Below are 17,248 nucleotides of genomic sequence, written 5' to 3' on the forward strand. Positions count from 1 at the left end.
GCATAGAACCTTGACTCATGGGTTCATTTGACTTGCTGTGAATACTGGCTGAAAGCCTACACTCCTCTTTAAACTCACTGAAAGGTTGTGAGGTGCATTAGTATACAAATTCTCCCTTGTGCAGTAGGGAACTTCATTTCCAATCTACCTTTGATGGATAACAAGTGATTTTCTTGCAATTTTTGCAAGAATTGCATTTCTGTGCAGTAGAGAATAGGTTGAGCAAGGCAATTTTTTTCCCCTCTACCACAATGCCTTGTTTCTAGGTATCCCTGAGCAGACCATATGCCCCCATCTGCAAAGACCTCTGTGATCCTGTGTGGCCGTTTTAATTGGGCTCCAGTGAGGTGAGTCTCTCTTTTTTCCACCAGCTTTATCCCCTAGACTAAGCTAGCCCTGTTCTCCTACTGGGGGGAAGATGCAGCCCTGTGATCCACTCATCATCAAACACAGATGCTTTGGGCTAATATTTTCTCTGACATTAATGGCCTTGTCATGACTTGTTTTTCAGCGCAAGCCAAGTTCCACACCATTCAAATGATGCAACACCTGAATGATGCAATGAAGTAAGTGAAGATATTGTCTTGTTCACCCACAGGCAACATATGTAGCTGCTGTAAATGAATGATGATACAGTGCATTCACTTTTTTTTACTCTTGAAGTCCAAAATGCAGTCTCACCTTCAGGGGAATTGATTAAATTTGAAAACAGTGTTAACCTTAATGCCATAGCCTGTATCACCCGATCATGTTTGCTCAGTTGTTATGGAGATCTTTTGCAAAGAGAGGACAGTAACTCTCATTGCTTTTAGCACATTTTCAGATGAGCCGGTAACGGCTTGCAATTTCGGTGAAAAGAAAAGCTAGTGAGTGGATGTTTAGTTGGGATTGTCACACAACCATATTCAAGGTTAAAGTGGATTTTCACATCAGGGGCTTTAAATAATAAATATTGGGTGATTTGACTGGAAGGTATAGAGAAAGTTAATGAGAATCAATGAGAGCATGAATCCTTTAACCTGAATGAGTAGCACTGATTCAGTGACTCCACCTGTAAGATTCATATGCATAATTGAAATTTTGTAGTTCTTTCAAAGTTGTCTCCTTAGTCAGCACTCCACCTGCCTAAGATCTTTCACTCCACAGCTGAGTTGGTGCATCTTAAAGCCAGTGTTTTTGACACCACAGCTGAGATAGTTTCCACCAAATGTTCAAATGCTCCTTAGAATTCTTATAGTTAAGCTCTGTACTGACAGGTTGAGTCCAGGGGTGAAGAGCCCATTCAATGAGAAAACACAACGAGAGTGATGCAGCAAATGAAGTCGCAGCCATGACCTGATTCTCTACCTTTGGGCTTTGTGCACTGTGGTCTCTTTCACTTCAATCTGCTTTTTCACCTCCGATCACAGAAAACCCAACATAAAAGTTGGGGTTCATCTCTTGTGATGTTTGCATTGGCAGCATTAAATAATTTATATTATAGCATTAGCATGCAAAGATAATTCTTATCATTTCCTGTTTGCAAAGAATTGAGAATGAATAGAGAAGTCTGATATTAATAACATTTCAAATAGCCGATGAATAACACGAGGAGAAAGACGAAATCAGGAAGTGTAATTACACAAAGAGCTCATTGGTGTGTGAGTGTAAGTGAGGTGGGAGGTCATATCATGTACATTTAGACAGAGACATGGCAGCAGGCACAGACGAGATGAGAGAGAGTTGAGCTTTACTGCTCGCCCTCTTTGCCCACCAACCCACAGAGGCTCGGGGTTGTCATAGAGCCCTACTGCGCTGTCTGGGAGACCTGCTTTCACACACAGGGGACATAGCACTGCAGCAGTGTGCGTATGTGGGAGGGTGTACTTGAAATGCCATTATCCATTCCTATCTAGCCAAGAAGCCATTAGTAGGAGCAACTAAATATGAAAGTAGGTAGAAACATTTACACAAGAGCTCCTGCTCATGCATTAGTAACTATATCTTACTTCTTTCGAACATTAAGTCAGCAGAGAAATTAATTTTTATCAGAAATGCGAATTAATTTGTGGCTCACCTTCTTCCATGGTGCGTGCTGTCATGGATTCACTGTCGGCGCCCTGAAATTCATTGAAATACGGCCGCACTTTAATCTCATATACAATGCCTTTCTTCAGACCAGAGAGAGTTATGTCCCTCTCTGAGGCAACCTTCAAGTCCTGTATCTGCCACGGCCCTGGGGAGGGCAGCCCTGAAGTTTGCCGGTACAAAACACGGTAGCCTTGGATAAACTTGGATGGATTCTCCACCTGAAAAGAGAGGAGAAGGAGAAAGAGAGAGACACGCTGCATTGTAATTGTGCGGAAGGTGTCATAAAAACTGCTATGACTCAACATCCGCTTATTTAATCACACAGTTCAATTAGCAGAAGAGAAGCAAGAAACCGTACAAAAACAGTAGTAGTGCATTTGCCATATCTGCACAGAATATGTTTTTCCTCTTGTTTTTTTTTAATTTTCCCAGGTTCTTTTCAGGACAGGTACTTCTTGACAGGGGGAGAAGCAAGAAAAAGCTTTTACAAGGAAAATAACACACTGGATTATCACCAAAACAGTGCAAGAGTGGCTCTTTTCTGGCTTATTTCTTTTCTTTCGCTGTCTCTCTGTTGTCTCAGCTTGTATGTTCTTAACAAAATGATTTGTGCATCTAAATGTCCCATAAGCCATCTCTTTTTCCTTTTTTGCCTATGTTTAAAAAAGGAATTACTGTTATTGGGAGTGTGAATAAAAAATAAACACAAATTCCTATTTTCTTCAAAAGATAGAAAAAAGTAATACAATTGATCCAAATTTGTGGAAGTTTGTGCACGCCGGTTCTTACGTTCTCAAATCTCATTACTACCAAACCCTTATCTTTACAGAAATGTGATTTTTCATAAGGCAGGAAAAATTTGCTTTGTGATTTTTGATGTCTTAGTGGAACTGTTTCTAGTAAATGTAATGTCTGATGTAATCCTGCACAAGCTGTGCATATAGGCCAGAAATGTGGAGATCCAAGTTTAACAAGAAGTATGCAATGAAGTTCTCATCTACCACACAGACAAAGGTGACTGACAACTTTATGTTCTGAGCAACAAAGTACTGAAATTAAAGTTGAGTAAAATCCAAAAAACAAAATGGGAAATGCTGTTTTTCCCAAATAACATGCAAAATACAACAATTAAGAAAGATTCTGCTGCAACTGTTTAATACATAAAGTTTGGGTACTGAAAAAACTTCTGTTAAATGGAGCCAGGTCAAATAACGCCTGTGAACCTATTCAGATCCACCACAAACACAGTTGTCTCAGTCTAAAAGCTGTGTGACAGTACACGGTTGTCATGCTGACAAGCATGAAATAGCAGACTGCAGTAAATGTATCCAAGGTGTGTTATTAACCTACAGCAGCAGGCACTGGGACACCTTGCCAACAGACAGAAATAACATTTCCCAGATAAAGCACTGCAAACTGCTTCCAGAAGTGACACATGTAGTGCCTAATGGTGATGTATTTGTCCTGAATAGAAACATTAGTCTTGATTCCTGCATCGCTTCACACCAATCAAAATTGATGCAGCAGCAGCTGTTCATTCTACAAATGTGTATCCATCCCCTCATATTTATTCTGTGTGTGTGCCAGCTAATCCAAAACAAAGTAACGTGCCAGGTATAAAGTTCTCAAACAAGCTTAGACCAGATTTGTTTTTCTTATATTGCTCCAAAGGTAACAGTCGGTACTTCGGCTATACTTTTACAAATCTTTTAAGGGTTGTGGGTACTCACAGTCCAGGTGACCTGCACTGAAGTGGAGCTGAGGACAACAGGATTGTGCATGTTGACTACAACATCCCCCAACTCTTTCTGCACACGACGGTGGTCCACTCCCTGTGCTGTAGGACTAATGTCTGTGACAGAGAAAAAAACCAAAACACAAGCAATGTAAGTGGGAACAGGAATTCTTATCGCTAAAAATTTATTAGAATCCATTCTCATTTCTGTACCTTGAGTGCGAACGGGCTCAGACATTGGGCTCGGATCCCCGAGCCCTTGAGCATTGACTGCCCTGATGATGAACAAGTAGACGGTATTGGGTCGTAGATCTTTGACTGTGAACTCTGTGGTTTTCACATGATCTGCCACGGTCTGCCAGCTGTTACTCACTGACTGACTGTAAAAAGAATAAATTAAATAAGCAGTGAACAACTTCAAATGTAAGAAATCCAGACAATTCATTTGAGATAACTAGATGTACTGCTGAGAGTGGGAGCTCAAATGATGTGCCACATAGTAATGAAACGCCAGAATAACTATTGAAAGGCTTTGAAAAACATTTTGTTTGGTGAAAGAATAGTCAGTCCAACAAACACAAGACACACACACATACACACAAAAAGTGTGCTAATCATATTCTGCTTAAAAACAACCAATAAAGTTATTATTTACATTTAAATACAAGCTACTTTGTACTCCTTGGAAATTAACTATATATATATATATATATATATATATATATATATATATATATATATATATATATACACACACACACACATATATATACATATATATATAAAAGAGCTACTCATGAATGTTCTCCTTCAAACTGCCCAGGCTTGCTTGACTGCCCACAGAAACACCCACATCTGTTACTGCCATGAAAGTTCGGGGTCACTAAATGTTGCTCGAGGCCATAGGTCGCAGACATACCCAAAAGCCTCAATGACATAGGAGGACACTGGGGAGCCCCCCTCTGGTCCCGGTTTCCATGACAACGAGATACTGCTCTTGGTAACATTAGTAACCTCGGGTTTGGAGGGAGGCCCTGGGAGGGCAGTCGAATTGTGAGATATGAAGTCAACGAGGTCAGTAGCGTCTAAGGAAACAAGACAGACACAATTAAAGCAAAAAACCCACACAAAAACAAAACAAATGCAAGCCATGTTATAAGTGATATGCATAAAACATGTGAATCATTTCTACTGAAGCAGACCTCTGACATCCAAGTAGGCACTCCACGATGTTTCTCCACTGGAGCTGGTAGCAACGCAGGTATACAGCCCTGAGTCAGACAGCTAAGAAAAACACAATTTAAATTTCAAGTTAATTCAAGCTCCCATTTCATCTGAACTCTACAAGAACTGGGCAGATTTCAAAACTGCAACAGAAACCAAATTCTTTTGGGTTTTTTTCACTAAAAAACAGTAACTAATGATAAAAAATAATAATAATGATTGCAGACACTGTGTCTATTAAACTAACAAACATTTTCTGCTCATCTGCATCATAATACAGCTTTTCGAGTGTACTCTGTTGCTTTGTACAGCTGAATCCAACTCTGATCCCAGATGGTTTCCAGAAGCTCTTACGTCACTCTGGGCTTTGCACCTACTAGTACAGTAAAAATGCATTAACCTCCACTGGCCTGCATTTGGCTCGAGAAAAGCCGGAGAGTGGATGAGAGGGAACTTTAATGCTGGCCAATGAAAAAAAAAAAAAAGAGAGATCCCAGTGAAAGCTTACATTAATTTTCTTAATTGATTTGCTCCAGTAATGGTCACCCGCCATTCCAAAAGCCATCGACATTATCATCACTAGTGCTGACACAGGAAATAGTAGATATGACAACCAATTTCATATTGGCAATGCTTTAGGAGAGACTGACAACTATGTTATCTCTCGAGAGAAAGTACACGAGTGAGGAGCACTTTGACATTGTGACAGTACAGCGTATATTGGAGATTCTCCATTTTATTACCCCCCTTCACACTTCTGAATTCAGACTATATAAAAGACTTCAAAAACTAACAAAAATCTATACTCACTATTCATCATTTAACAGCAACCTGACTGTACCTGTTCATCTGTAATGCATTAAAGCTGACATCATTTATCAGGTACGTAGATTCCTCTTTATTCTTTCACACGCAATGCAGGGTGTGAAAGCTACACATGCAAAAACAAACAAAAGCCCCATAGACTAAATATGTTGTTTTCCTTTGATGTGTTTATGAACTGCATTCACATTCACTTCAATGTCCTTCTCACCAAAAGAGAAAGATTTCACTGCAAAATATACGAATAATTTACAGGTCAGAGGAATGTGAAATATGTGCAGTGGGATTAATTGAAGGCACAATAATCAACAGGAGATTCAACTGATATCCTGCTGAGAAGATAACAAGGGCATTTTAATTTTGGTGGTAAAACACTGTCTCCAAGATTAATTAACTGTCCTTTATTTTGATTAATTAGTCCTGAGGACCTGATTGAACTATTGCAAAGGACACTTCAATTCCGTCTGCCACATCTGGCATAAGGAAATATAAAGGTCGTACGTAATGCTAACTGGCAGAATGTTTGCTGCAATTGTGGTTTATCATTTCATATATTTGGTAATTTGTTTATCTCTTTTAAAAAAATTAATTAGACTAAACCAAGTGAACAACTAAAACCTAGGAAAACAGCTGACTGGCAACAAAGATGGATTGAATGCCAGGAGCCCAGCCAGCACTTAAAAAACAAAAAAGAAAAAGAAAAAAGAAACACTACTCTATATGCTTTAAACATCTACAGACTGAGCAGAAAAGTTAGATGTAACTGGAAAGTGATGTCAGTGAAGAGTCTCCTAAAACTCAATTCTTTCTAATGACAGGCATGGAGAAACGTAATTTGTTAGAAACAAGATTAATTATCTAGAAGTCTAGAAAAAGAAAAAATACAACTTTTCACTCAGCAAGTATGTCTTACTTCTGAATCACAAATTTCATTTAGAGTTCAACGAACACTTAAGTTGAGCATGATTCACCACTATTTTGTGGCAGATCAGTTGCTACTCTTTCCAATAATATAAGAGAAAATGCCTTTAAAATAAGAGTCCAGAAACCAGTGATCTATGGTTAACCCATCAACTTCTTCCAACTGGACTTCAATCATTTTTTAAAGCAAAGTTATGGGGAAAACAATTAAATTAGCAATTAGAGCTATTCTTTGGTGGTTAGTAGGCCACTGTCCCCAGAAGAAACTACAGTACATATTACAGATACAAGGTATCGCTCGCTACTTCAACATAACCCACCCTGGTACTCTGGATCTGAAGGCTGCCATGTTCCAGAAGGGAAAACCTTGTGTCCTTTCCAAGCAGGTTGGCTCCATTCTTCCGCCAAGTGATTGTAGGCTCTGGGTCCCCAGACGCCTGACACCTGAGTAGGGACATGCCTCCCAAAGCCTGAGTTTGGTTGGATGGGCCCTGCCGGATGATCGGTGGTGGGCGGTCCTTCAGGGCTGAGTATAACAATCAAGAATCCGGTGTTATTATTTGAATGCTTTCCTAACATTGTAATTTGAATGTCATAGTCTTGGCAAGAAACATGCAACTGTTTTCTTGGAGTTATCAGATTTGTGGGAAAAAATACATGACCTTATCACAAGGTGTTAATTTGTGATTGCAATAATTATATTTGTGGTTGCATGCCCGAGATGTTAGGGTTCAATCTGGTGGATTTGTTGTGAGAGGAACTGACTGTTTTGTGAGGCTTTTCCACAGTAGGGCGGAGTGTTCATGGCACTGCATCACACCTTTGAGTTTTAATTACTAGGTGAGGATTAACGATGCTTCACCCGTGGTGCTAATTACCATACCTTCTTTATAACACCTTTCAGCACATTCATGCCTGTCCTCTCTCTTTCCACTTTGACTCATGGCTCTATCTCCACCCTTTTGGCAAGTCCCCCACAAACACACATGAACCAAACTCAGAATTAGCATGCCAAGCAGAACAACAATACAACTATTTTAAAGCTTTTTAGAGCATGTTATATCATCCAGAAAACAGCCTCTGCACTCTCAAACAGTAATTTCGGTAGTGTTGAATCTCTCTAGGCCTTGTAACTATCCCTCGCTTCCAATTTCCTCACTGCTGCTCTCCACTGTTATCAGGGCTGTCTCCATTCACACAAGTGTTTACAGCAGGCTCTCCCTGCCTTATCTTTCATCACACCTCCTTCAGGACAATGAGCAATACAGCAACTCAAGCAGAATAACAGAAAAATCAGGTACAACTAGGCGCAGCATAGTGTACAGTAAGCAGAACCGCATGTGATTTTCAGAGAGCTAAATTGTTTGCACATATATGGCAATATTATCACGTTGTGTTGTTGGAAAGTATATATTAAGGTTTAACTTAGATGTAAATGTGAACATTAAATAAATGGGAAGATGCCATTATTACTTTTTCTAGTTCAACACAAAATTAGTTTATGTATTATCTAACAAAAGATGCTCTAGCAAACTTTTTCTAATATTACATTTGCTATAGAGCACGCTCTCATTATCCCAAGTGATTACGGTATAAACAAAAATATGATATTGCTGTTCCTGATTTAGTCTGCTCTGTGAAAAATGCAATCATACTCACAAACCTTGGTGACAAAAGTAAAAATTACAATACTGCTTTCCAAGGTTGTTACAGGGATGCAAGAGAACACTCTCCAGTATTAGTCCCTGCTGCTACTTATTGAACTGTATCAAAACACTAATTACTGATTATGCATAAGAATATCAATTTCTACACTGCTGGTCCAGGTTGGTACTCTTCAATCAAACATCACAGCTAAAAAAATAGCTAAAGTTATAGCTATACTTACATAGTTATAAAGTACTTTTACACTCACACATTTATGGCATATTAGAGAAACCAGCACTTCAGAAAATCCTAATCTAGTGGACACATACAGTATGGCAGCTGATCTTACAAGCTTAGTGCATGCTACAAAACGATACAATTCAAGCTTCCAAACATCCCAGGCGTCACGCCAACTCTATCCATCTTTGTTTTCAGCCATAAGTCAAAGGAATTTATCCTATCCCTTGCGCTCTACACCTTACATTTTGATATTTATCCATCTCCTCTGAGTGACAGAACAGAAGTCATTTGCTCTCCAAAAAAACACTTCAACAGATGCTAATTTAATAATGTGTGGGAGAAAAAGCCAAGAAACAAATGGGGAGAAGGGCATTAACAGCTCCCAGCTGGCAGCAGCTCAGCACTTAATGCTGACATTAAAGCTTTGTCAAAAGAAAAAGAAGCATTGCATCTCTCCATGAAGTAGATCGTTTTATTTTACATGTTTTCAGTCTTTAAAAAAGTAAGGTGCATATGGAAAGGTTCATTATCAGTGGCTGGCTTTTAGAAGATACAGATGTATCTTTGCCAGTAAATGTGGGCAGATAAATTATCTTTGATACAGTGGTGTTCAGTGTTTGAGTAATGTTATAAGCTATATGTGCCCCATCAAAATAATAAACATTGATGAGACTCTTAAGTTATGCACAATGTTATTATGCTGATATACTTTGCACAACATTGCAAAATCACTGTAACTTCAGGAAGCAAAGTTTTCTTTAACATCTCTCATCTTTCTTTTATCCTATCTGCTCTTTAATCCAGCTGAACTGTGTATATATAAATTGCATAACTCGATAAGTGTTATTTTCCTTCATAGGTAAACATTTTCTCTCTCTGTGAGGATGGTGTCTGCTATATCTACTCTCGTCTTACCGTCTGCTACTTCAAGCTGGGCCTTGGCCATGATGCTTCCGGCCACAGTGAGGGCTTGGCAGATGTAGTACCCCGCATCTGAGCGCTGTACAGGAGAGATGGTCAACTCTCCATTCACAGACACAGACACTCGGCTGTCTCCTTGTGCTTGCTGACTGGGGAAAAGAAGATCCTATTGGGAGGGACAGTGGGGAGAAATGTAAATACACTAGATGATGTACTTGTTTAGTAGCACAAAGGTTTGGTTCATATTAACACGATAGCATCACACAGTTGATGTAGATTTGTCAGCTCCACATCCATGACACAAATCTCCTGTTAAACCACACTGCAAAAGAGCTCTGTTGGATTGAGATCTTGTTACTGTGGATGCCATTTGAGTACAGTGAACTATGTTTAATGTTCCAGCATCCTGCTGGAGGCAGCTATCAGAAGATGGGTATACTGTGGTCATAAAGGGTCGACATGGTCAGCGAGCAGACTCAGGTAGGCTGTGACATTTAAACAATATTCAATTGGTACTTAGTGCCCCGGTGTTTGTCAAGAGCATACCTCACACACCATTACACCTGCAGCCTGAGTTACTTAGCCAAGGCAGGATGGATCCTGCTTTTATGTTTTTTATGCCAAATTCTGACCATACAAGCTAGCTGTCCAGGCAGAAATTCACACTCATTAGACCAGACAATGGAATTCCAGTGTTATCCAAAATTGTACTATGTTGAGCCCGTGAAAATTGTAGCCTCAGTTTTGCATTTCTCTGATGTGGTCTTCTGCTGCTATACCCTGCTTCAAGATTCAAAATGTTGTGCATTCAGTGATGCTCTTCTGTATAATTGCAACAATTGTAACAAAACAACCTTATCTGACTAACTGTTGCCTTCCTTGTCAGCTGGGAGAGGTCTGGCTATTCTACTCTGACCTCTAACATCAACAAGGCATTTTTTTTCCTCAAAGAACTGCCACTCTTTGGATATTTTTGGATCATTCTCTGTAAATCCTAGAGACAGTTGTGTAAGAAAATCCCAATAGATCAGGGTGTTGTTGCTATTCCAGCCTGTCTGGCACCAAGAACCATGCCAAAGTCACTTAAATCTAATTTCTTCCCCATTCTTAAGCCTGGCTTGAACTTCAGCAGGTCATCTTGACCATGTCTACAAGGCTAAATGCATTGAGTTGTTGACATGATTAGATTAGATATCTGTGTTAAAGAGCAGCTAATCATATTCATGTAATTAAGTGGACTGAGTGAGTGTTCTGACAATGCTCGGGTCATGTGTTTAGCTCCCCAGTGGTTGAATATGATGATACGCACTATTCCTGATAGTTATAGTTATTATTAATTATTTCAAAATGATTCTTCAGACCAAAACAACATCAACACATGCTTTCAATATACTTGAATATTCACTCCCCTGTGTACAATTCGGTTAGAAAAGTGGGTCAATGTCTCTTTCCTACAAGGTCTGAATAGCTGTTTACCACAAGAGTGCTAATTCTACTGTGATAACCTGAAGTCATGGTCATAAAACTGAGGCATCAGCGTTGTCCATTTCTGCACCCTAGGCAGACAAGCTGATGGGCAGGAAAGGACATTAGCCTGCTTTCATTATGTCTAATGACTCTAATGCAGTACATGACATTGTCTCTTGCTAAGTGAATTGGCTAGTCAGACCAGTGTAGATTGATGATAAATGACCACTTCATTATATGCGTGTGGAACAGAACCGCACTGCTTTCCATTGGCTTGTTCCATGTAGTCAGATTTTGACCATTTTTTGAAAAATTATTATGATAGCTGTGGAATCGATGCCTGTATAGGAATGCAAGCCTAAAAGAGACACGCACACCACCCTACTAAAAAATAAAAATAAGTACATATCGTTCAAATCACAGTCTTTATCCTTACCTGGCTCCCTTCTCTTTGCCAGAAGACTGTGGGTTGAGGTTTTCCTCTGGTCTCACAGGGAAAGGTTGCTGTTCGTCCTTGAGCGACTATTTGGTCACGGGGACGCACCACAAACTGAGGTGCCTCTGAGTTTAAAGGCAAAAGAAAACATAAAACAACTGCAAAGCAATTTTACAGAATTCTGATTGTGTTTTTAACAGGACTCCAGTTAAACTTTCAAAGTAAAATCCATAAACTGAATGTCCAGCTGCTAATTGAAGGGATTCATGCACTGGGTTTTACTCACTGAAAAGCTATACAGCTAAAATGAGCTAAATCCAGCTGCCAAAGTATCAGAATATTTAATAATAACTCATTAGAGTGCCCATATATCTTCATTTTTTTCTAAATAAGGCACATCTCAAATATCTGTAACTCCTTTTATTTCTTTTTAAAGTGACGTGGTAAATTTAAGGACTGCGGGAATAAATCAGTGGTTGACTAAAACAACCTATATATGCATGTCTAAAATTAGTTTGATGGTTGCGTTTGTGGAATGCCACAACGGTACATGCATACTGAACAGGTGTGTGATTAAAAACAAAGAGCAGCGCATGCACAATGGGATCAGCTCTTACTTACCAACGGGGCGAGCTGATGACACAACAATGGTGTGAGTGAGATTTACACACAACACAGAGAGAAGGAAAGCAGAGGAGTAGAACAGAGGGACAGAAAAAAAAAAGAAATTAATGAAAATCAGAGATGAATGAGATGGAGTTGGGTTTCCATCCATGAAACTCAGGGACAGGGAGGGTAAAAATCAGTCACCAAAGCAGGTGATGACGTGGACCTTAAGGAAATAGTACCTTGTTGGTGTTTGTGAGATAAGAAACTGATGGCAAAAAACTGCTGAACAGTTATATCGCTAATGATTTATCAGCTTTAAGACTAACACACCTGCAAACTTAATAGATCTGTTGGTAGATTAAAAGTCATGTAAATGAAATGGATCATTGATGAGAGCGGGCTGATTAAAGATGAGATATGTTGTGTACATTATGCTGTGTTTTCTATGCATTTGTTGTTAAGAAGTTAAGATAATTAAGAAGATAATTTTAGGTGATTCAAAATAAGCTGCACTTGGTTTCCTTTCTTCTGTCATACATACAGTCTGTTCTATCATCAAAGTGTCAGCTGACATTTAACATGTCCAAAGTTTAAAATAAGAAGGTCAGAATATGTGCTGAGGTAATGTAATCCTTTTGAATCCATAATTCAGACTTTAGACCTCCATAACTGTTTGTTTTTAGGCTTTTTTTGTGTGATGTCATTTAGCGCAGATAATCTTAATATGGTTAATTCAGACACACAGGTCTGGTTGTGGACACAGCATCCGCCTTCCATTCAAACCTTTTTGGTTATGTTTCGTTAAGAAAGTTGGCTGTGGGGCCGGGGGGCGCTGCTGCGCTGGGCCCCGATCTGGATGGGCCTGGGCCCCCTTTCCCTGACGGGTTGCAGAGTATGGGAGTGCCTACTGGGGTCAGCGGGGGAGCTGGCCCCAGGGAGGGGTCACCTGCCCCTCCCTTCCTTCCCTCCCCATCTCCAGCTGCCTCCCTTTTCCCGCTCCACCACAACCACCCACACATGCAGGGCCTTGGAGTAGGGGTGCAGAGGAGGCTACCCCCCCCTCTGTCCCCTTCTGGCTGCCTCTGCCTCAATTTTATCCCACAACTTAGACCTTCACATTACTCACACTCTCATTACACATACATATAGGATCTTGGGGGTGGGCACGATACACGGAGTCCAAATTACCATCAGGGTGTACACCTCACCCCTGGCGTCGTTGCCCACCTCTCAATTTTGAATACACGTAGACATTGAGGGCTAGCAGGAGGGACTATGCGCTTACCTGCTGCTCTCTGGCAGGTAGCTCCATGCCCTCCTGGGTTTTAAATGCACCTTAGAACACACATGCATCAACACTACAATGAGCGGGTGGAGGGAGGTTTGGAGTCTTCTCTCACCCCCGTTCTCTGCGGCCTGCTGGAGCGGGGGGGCTAGGAGGAGGAGTTGGCCGTCCGACTGCGGTCCGGAGTGTGGGGCCTCCCTGCTGCTGCGGAGTCGGGGCGGTCTGCCTCTCCCCACCGCAGGGAAAAGGGTAACACCACCTGGGTCTGGGTGCAGTTCTCCCCTCCAGGGGCAAGGGTACCTAGACCCGGTTCGTAGAGTACGCTTGGGGAGTGTGATTGTGTGTACAGCGTCTCTTTATGTCTGTCTTCATGTTGGTTGAGTGTGGAGTAAGTGCATATGAGAGCATGAGGGTGGGAATGGATGTTTGTATCTGTGTGTGCCTGTATGTCTGTGTCTATATGTCAGGTTGGGTGTCAGGCGCCACCTCTCTGGGGACATCTCAGGCCCTCCAAGGTTTGGAGGCCTATCTCCACCCACCACCACTTCCCCTGCCAGTGGCGGACTCCCTCAGGTGTCGGTGCGTTGGTGGTTCTTTGTGTCTGGGGGTGGGCGTCCAGGTACACACCGGCTCACTCCTTGGCGGCCGCTTATCGGGGCCTGGAGCCTGGGGCTTGCTCGGGCCACTTCGGAGGTGGGGTGCCCCCGGCCTCTCGGCCTGGGGCTCGGTCACTCAGGCACAGCTGGCTGCCGGCGGAGCTCACGGGCGCGTCACTGCAACTCCCCTGGCTTCTGCTCCGCGGCTGCTGAGTGAGCCCTCATCTGGGACTCTCCTCAGCTCTTACTGGGACAGTGGCGCGGCTGCCCCTCTGTTGGTCTTCCTTGGTCTCTTGTGTTCTGGGGGCCTCTGAATGTCTGGAGTTTTGATCTCCTCCATACCTGCTTCATACCCTGGAGGACGGGGCTGTGGCTCCCCACACTCCCTAGCAGATCGTTACATGGAGAAACCTTTGGAAAGCAAGCATGCTGATCCACACAGGTATGCACACAGGTGTACACACAGGTATTCACAGACGCGGACTACAGCTTTCTTGGCTGCTGCCTCAAAGCACATTGTGCGCTGTCTATCTTGCGTGCTGCACAATATCGTTTATTATTTAGTATCTACTGTTATCTACTGCTAGCTAGTTTATTGTGATGGTGCCGTTTTTTTATTATGTTGCTCTTTGTTGTTTGCTTTCTCTTCTGTTTTTTTTCTCCATACAGGTGACCCAGGTGTTTTGTTTTTCTTTTTTTTTCTTTTTTCTTTCTTCCCCCCCTTCTCACCGTCTCTTCTCCCCTTTGGTTTTCTTTCTCTCCCTCTCTTTCTTTCATTCTTTCTCCCTGTCCTATCCCCCAGTCATGTCTGTCCCGTTTGTAGCAACTGAAAATAAAATAAATTCATAATTATAATAAAGGTCAATCAAATGGACCAATATGGCAAGGCCATGATGATCCACTTGGTAAAATAAATCCGCTTGGCATCTTTCTTGGCCTTAAGACAACAATTCTGATGGCTAAAGATCCAAACGGGACACACAAAAAAAAAAAAAGAAAGTTGGCTTAAAGTGAAGGAAGGAGAGCTAAACCAACTCATTTTAGGCAGCGGAGAAAATACACCAAGGACAAGTACAAGAAAAATAAGGATTATTTTGATGTTTGAGTCACGTGAAGCTACATCAGTAGAGTCCAGGAACAAATATGTGGAGTGTATGCAAATGAGTATCCCCTTTTAGCTCTGTCAACAATGTTTTTTCATGCATAAAAAAAGAAGGAAAGAGAAAAACGAAAAACGGAGATAATGTTATTGGTCTGAATTTGGCTTAATTTTTGCTTGAGCTTTTCAAAGATGAAACAGCTTCTTCCCACTGATAAGGTGTAAATATGGAGTGAGTGGCTGGATGGAGAATTAGCCCCCCAGGAGAGGTCATAAAAGTTCACTTAAAGCTGGTAAGATTGTTCATATCTGGCGCCTAGCTGGAGATCTAGAGCAATTAACTACATCAGCCCACTGTATGAAAGAAAAGCTGAGGCCAGGCCTAGCCTTTCAGCAGGGGGGCAATAATGCTCATAAAGTGGGCAATAAAGGACTGATTGTCCTGTGGCCTGCTTTGGGAGATACAAAAAAAAAAATATTAGGGATGGGTTATGAGCTTTGCCAAGTGTGAGTCCACAACCAGTTACCCACCTCTGATAGTCAGATAGGCGGAGGCCTCCGCTTTACCCACACGGTTCTCTGCGAGGCACGTGAAGGTTCCCTGATCAATCACTGATGCTTTCTTTATCCTCAAAAGGAAGTCGTCTTTTTCATATCTAATGTCATACCTGGTGACAGAGAGGAACAGTGACAGCAAGTCAAGTAACATTCCCAGCTGATTTAATAAAGCTGGAAGCATGATAACGGTTATATGCAAATTAAAAATCTCAAGTTTAAAGTGTAGTGTAAAAACAACAAACAAACAATGATATCAAATTGCTGTTGTATAAACTACCGTGTGATGTTTTAGATGGAAGCTTTAAAAGGGTTGTGTCCTTTTTTTTGATACATTACAGGCAGACTTTCTAAGGCAATTTCTACAGTGCTAGAAAAAGGGAAGTAATTATATTGTGATGAATGCATGGCAAAATGAAAGGTGCTTTCAGCTGGAACCCTGACTGTTCCACTTTTTCAATATTTATAATGACGAACCACCCACTGTGGTGTGGGCTGTGCAGTATACTTACGTGTGTGTGTGTCTAAGTGTATGAGTGTGGAAGAGAGCAACGAAAAAAGACAGAAAGGCAGAGGGAGAGAGAGAGAGAGAGAGAGAGAGGAAGAGATAGACAAACAGTCTGAGAATAAGGGAGTGGCATAGTCTGACAAACAGAGTATGATGAATGAGCTGAGCAGTAAGAAATGACTAATTCATAGAGATGTTCCATGCATCAGTGTGTATCCACCAGTGCAGCATACTGTAAGTCAGCATCACTGAAGTTAGAGTGAGAGAAACATCTAAGCTACCAGAGTTTAGATAAGTGCCTCATAGGGGCTACAGACAGAATGAGTAAAGGAGCAAGGAGTCGGGCTCTCCCTCTCTCGGGTCCCTTTTGGCGTGAGCGATCCTGTGAAATTGTCTAGCCAGCCATACTGATTCAAAGATGGGAGACAAGTCGAGCAGAGAAATGGCACAAGGGGTGAGAAAAAGTCACATCAGAAATAGCTCTTCCAAAGGGTGTGGGCGGAATATCGATGGGAGTTGTGGGGTCTGTCCAGAGTCTGGTGAGGACTCCATTCACAGCACATCCCTGACCCAGATACAGACTTCCCAAGAGGCTGGTGGGTTTCGGAAAAGAATGAAAGAAGTTGAAGGAGGGAAGTGAGGCGAGGTAGGCCTGAAAGTAGGACATGTTTCTGGAGTCAGGGGGTACTGAGGTACAGGGCATAACATAGGTAAGCAGACAGACTGCCAGACATAGGGCGGCAATCAGTTGTTATAGTCTAACTCAAAATATAATCTAACACAGAGGCACTTTATAGCGTGTTAATGGCTTACACCATGTTTATTTCTTTTTAAAAATAAAGCCATTAAACAGCATTCATTTCGACATGAATAATCACATTTTTGTATAAAAAAGATGAACTACTATGTTTCAGCTAAGGAAAACATACCCTTCAATGCTTTAATTAACTAATATAGCTGATTAATTTCGAAGCAGCTCCAAAAGTAATTGAAAACATCTCCAAGAACAAAACCTATAATTATTTTTGCATTACAGCTGCAAAATTGAATCTCAGAAGCAGTTCAGAGAAACAAATAAACTAGTTAAACAGTCATAACTATAGACTGCTGTTG

General features: G+C 41.3%; 1 protein-coding gene across 1 annotated transcript in view; it reads right to left on the reverse strand.

The window, feature by feature from the left end:
- Positions 1–17,248, reverse strand: part of LOC146699845 (roundabout homolog 2-like) — an 82,976-nt gene that overhangs the window by 18,418 nt on the left and 47,310 nt on the right. The window contains exons 6-14 of the mRNA XM_085469766.1: positions 15,604–15,740; positions 11,484–11,608; positions 9,575–9,746; positions 7,093–7,298; positions 5,008–5,089; positions 4,725–4,890; positions 4,019–4,185; positions 3,801–3,922; positions 2,057–2,288 (exon numbers count right to left, since the gene is read on the reverse strand). Coding sequence (XP_085325892.1) covers positions 2,057–2,288; positions 3,801–3,922; positions 4,019–4,185; positions 4,725–4,890; positions 5,008–5,089; positions 7,093–7,298; positions 9,575–9,746; positions 11,484–11,608; positions 15,604–15,740 — 1,409 coding nt within the window. The remainder of the gene's footprint in view (positions 1–2,056; positions 2,289–3,800; positions 3,923–4,018; positions 4,186–4,724; positions 4,891–5,007; positions 5,090–7,092; positions 7,299–9,574; positions 9,747–11,483; positions 11,609–15,603; positions 15,741–17,248) is intronic.

This window comes from Copadichromis virginalis, linkage group LG10, assembly GCF_057382275.1.
Source record: "Copadichromis virginalis isolate Kocher_CV1m ecotype Utaka linkage group LG10, C_Virginalis_male_GT1.1, whole genome shotgun sequence".
NCBI lineage: Eukaryota > Metazoa > Chordata > Actinopteri > Cichliformes > Cichlidae > Copadichromis > Copadichromis virginalis.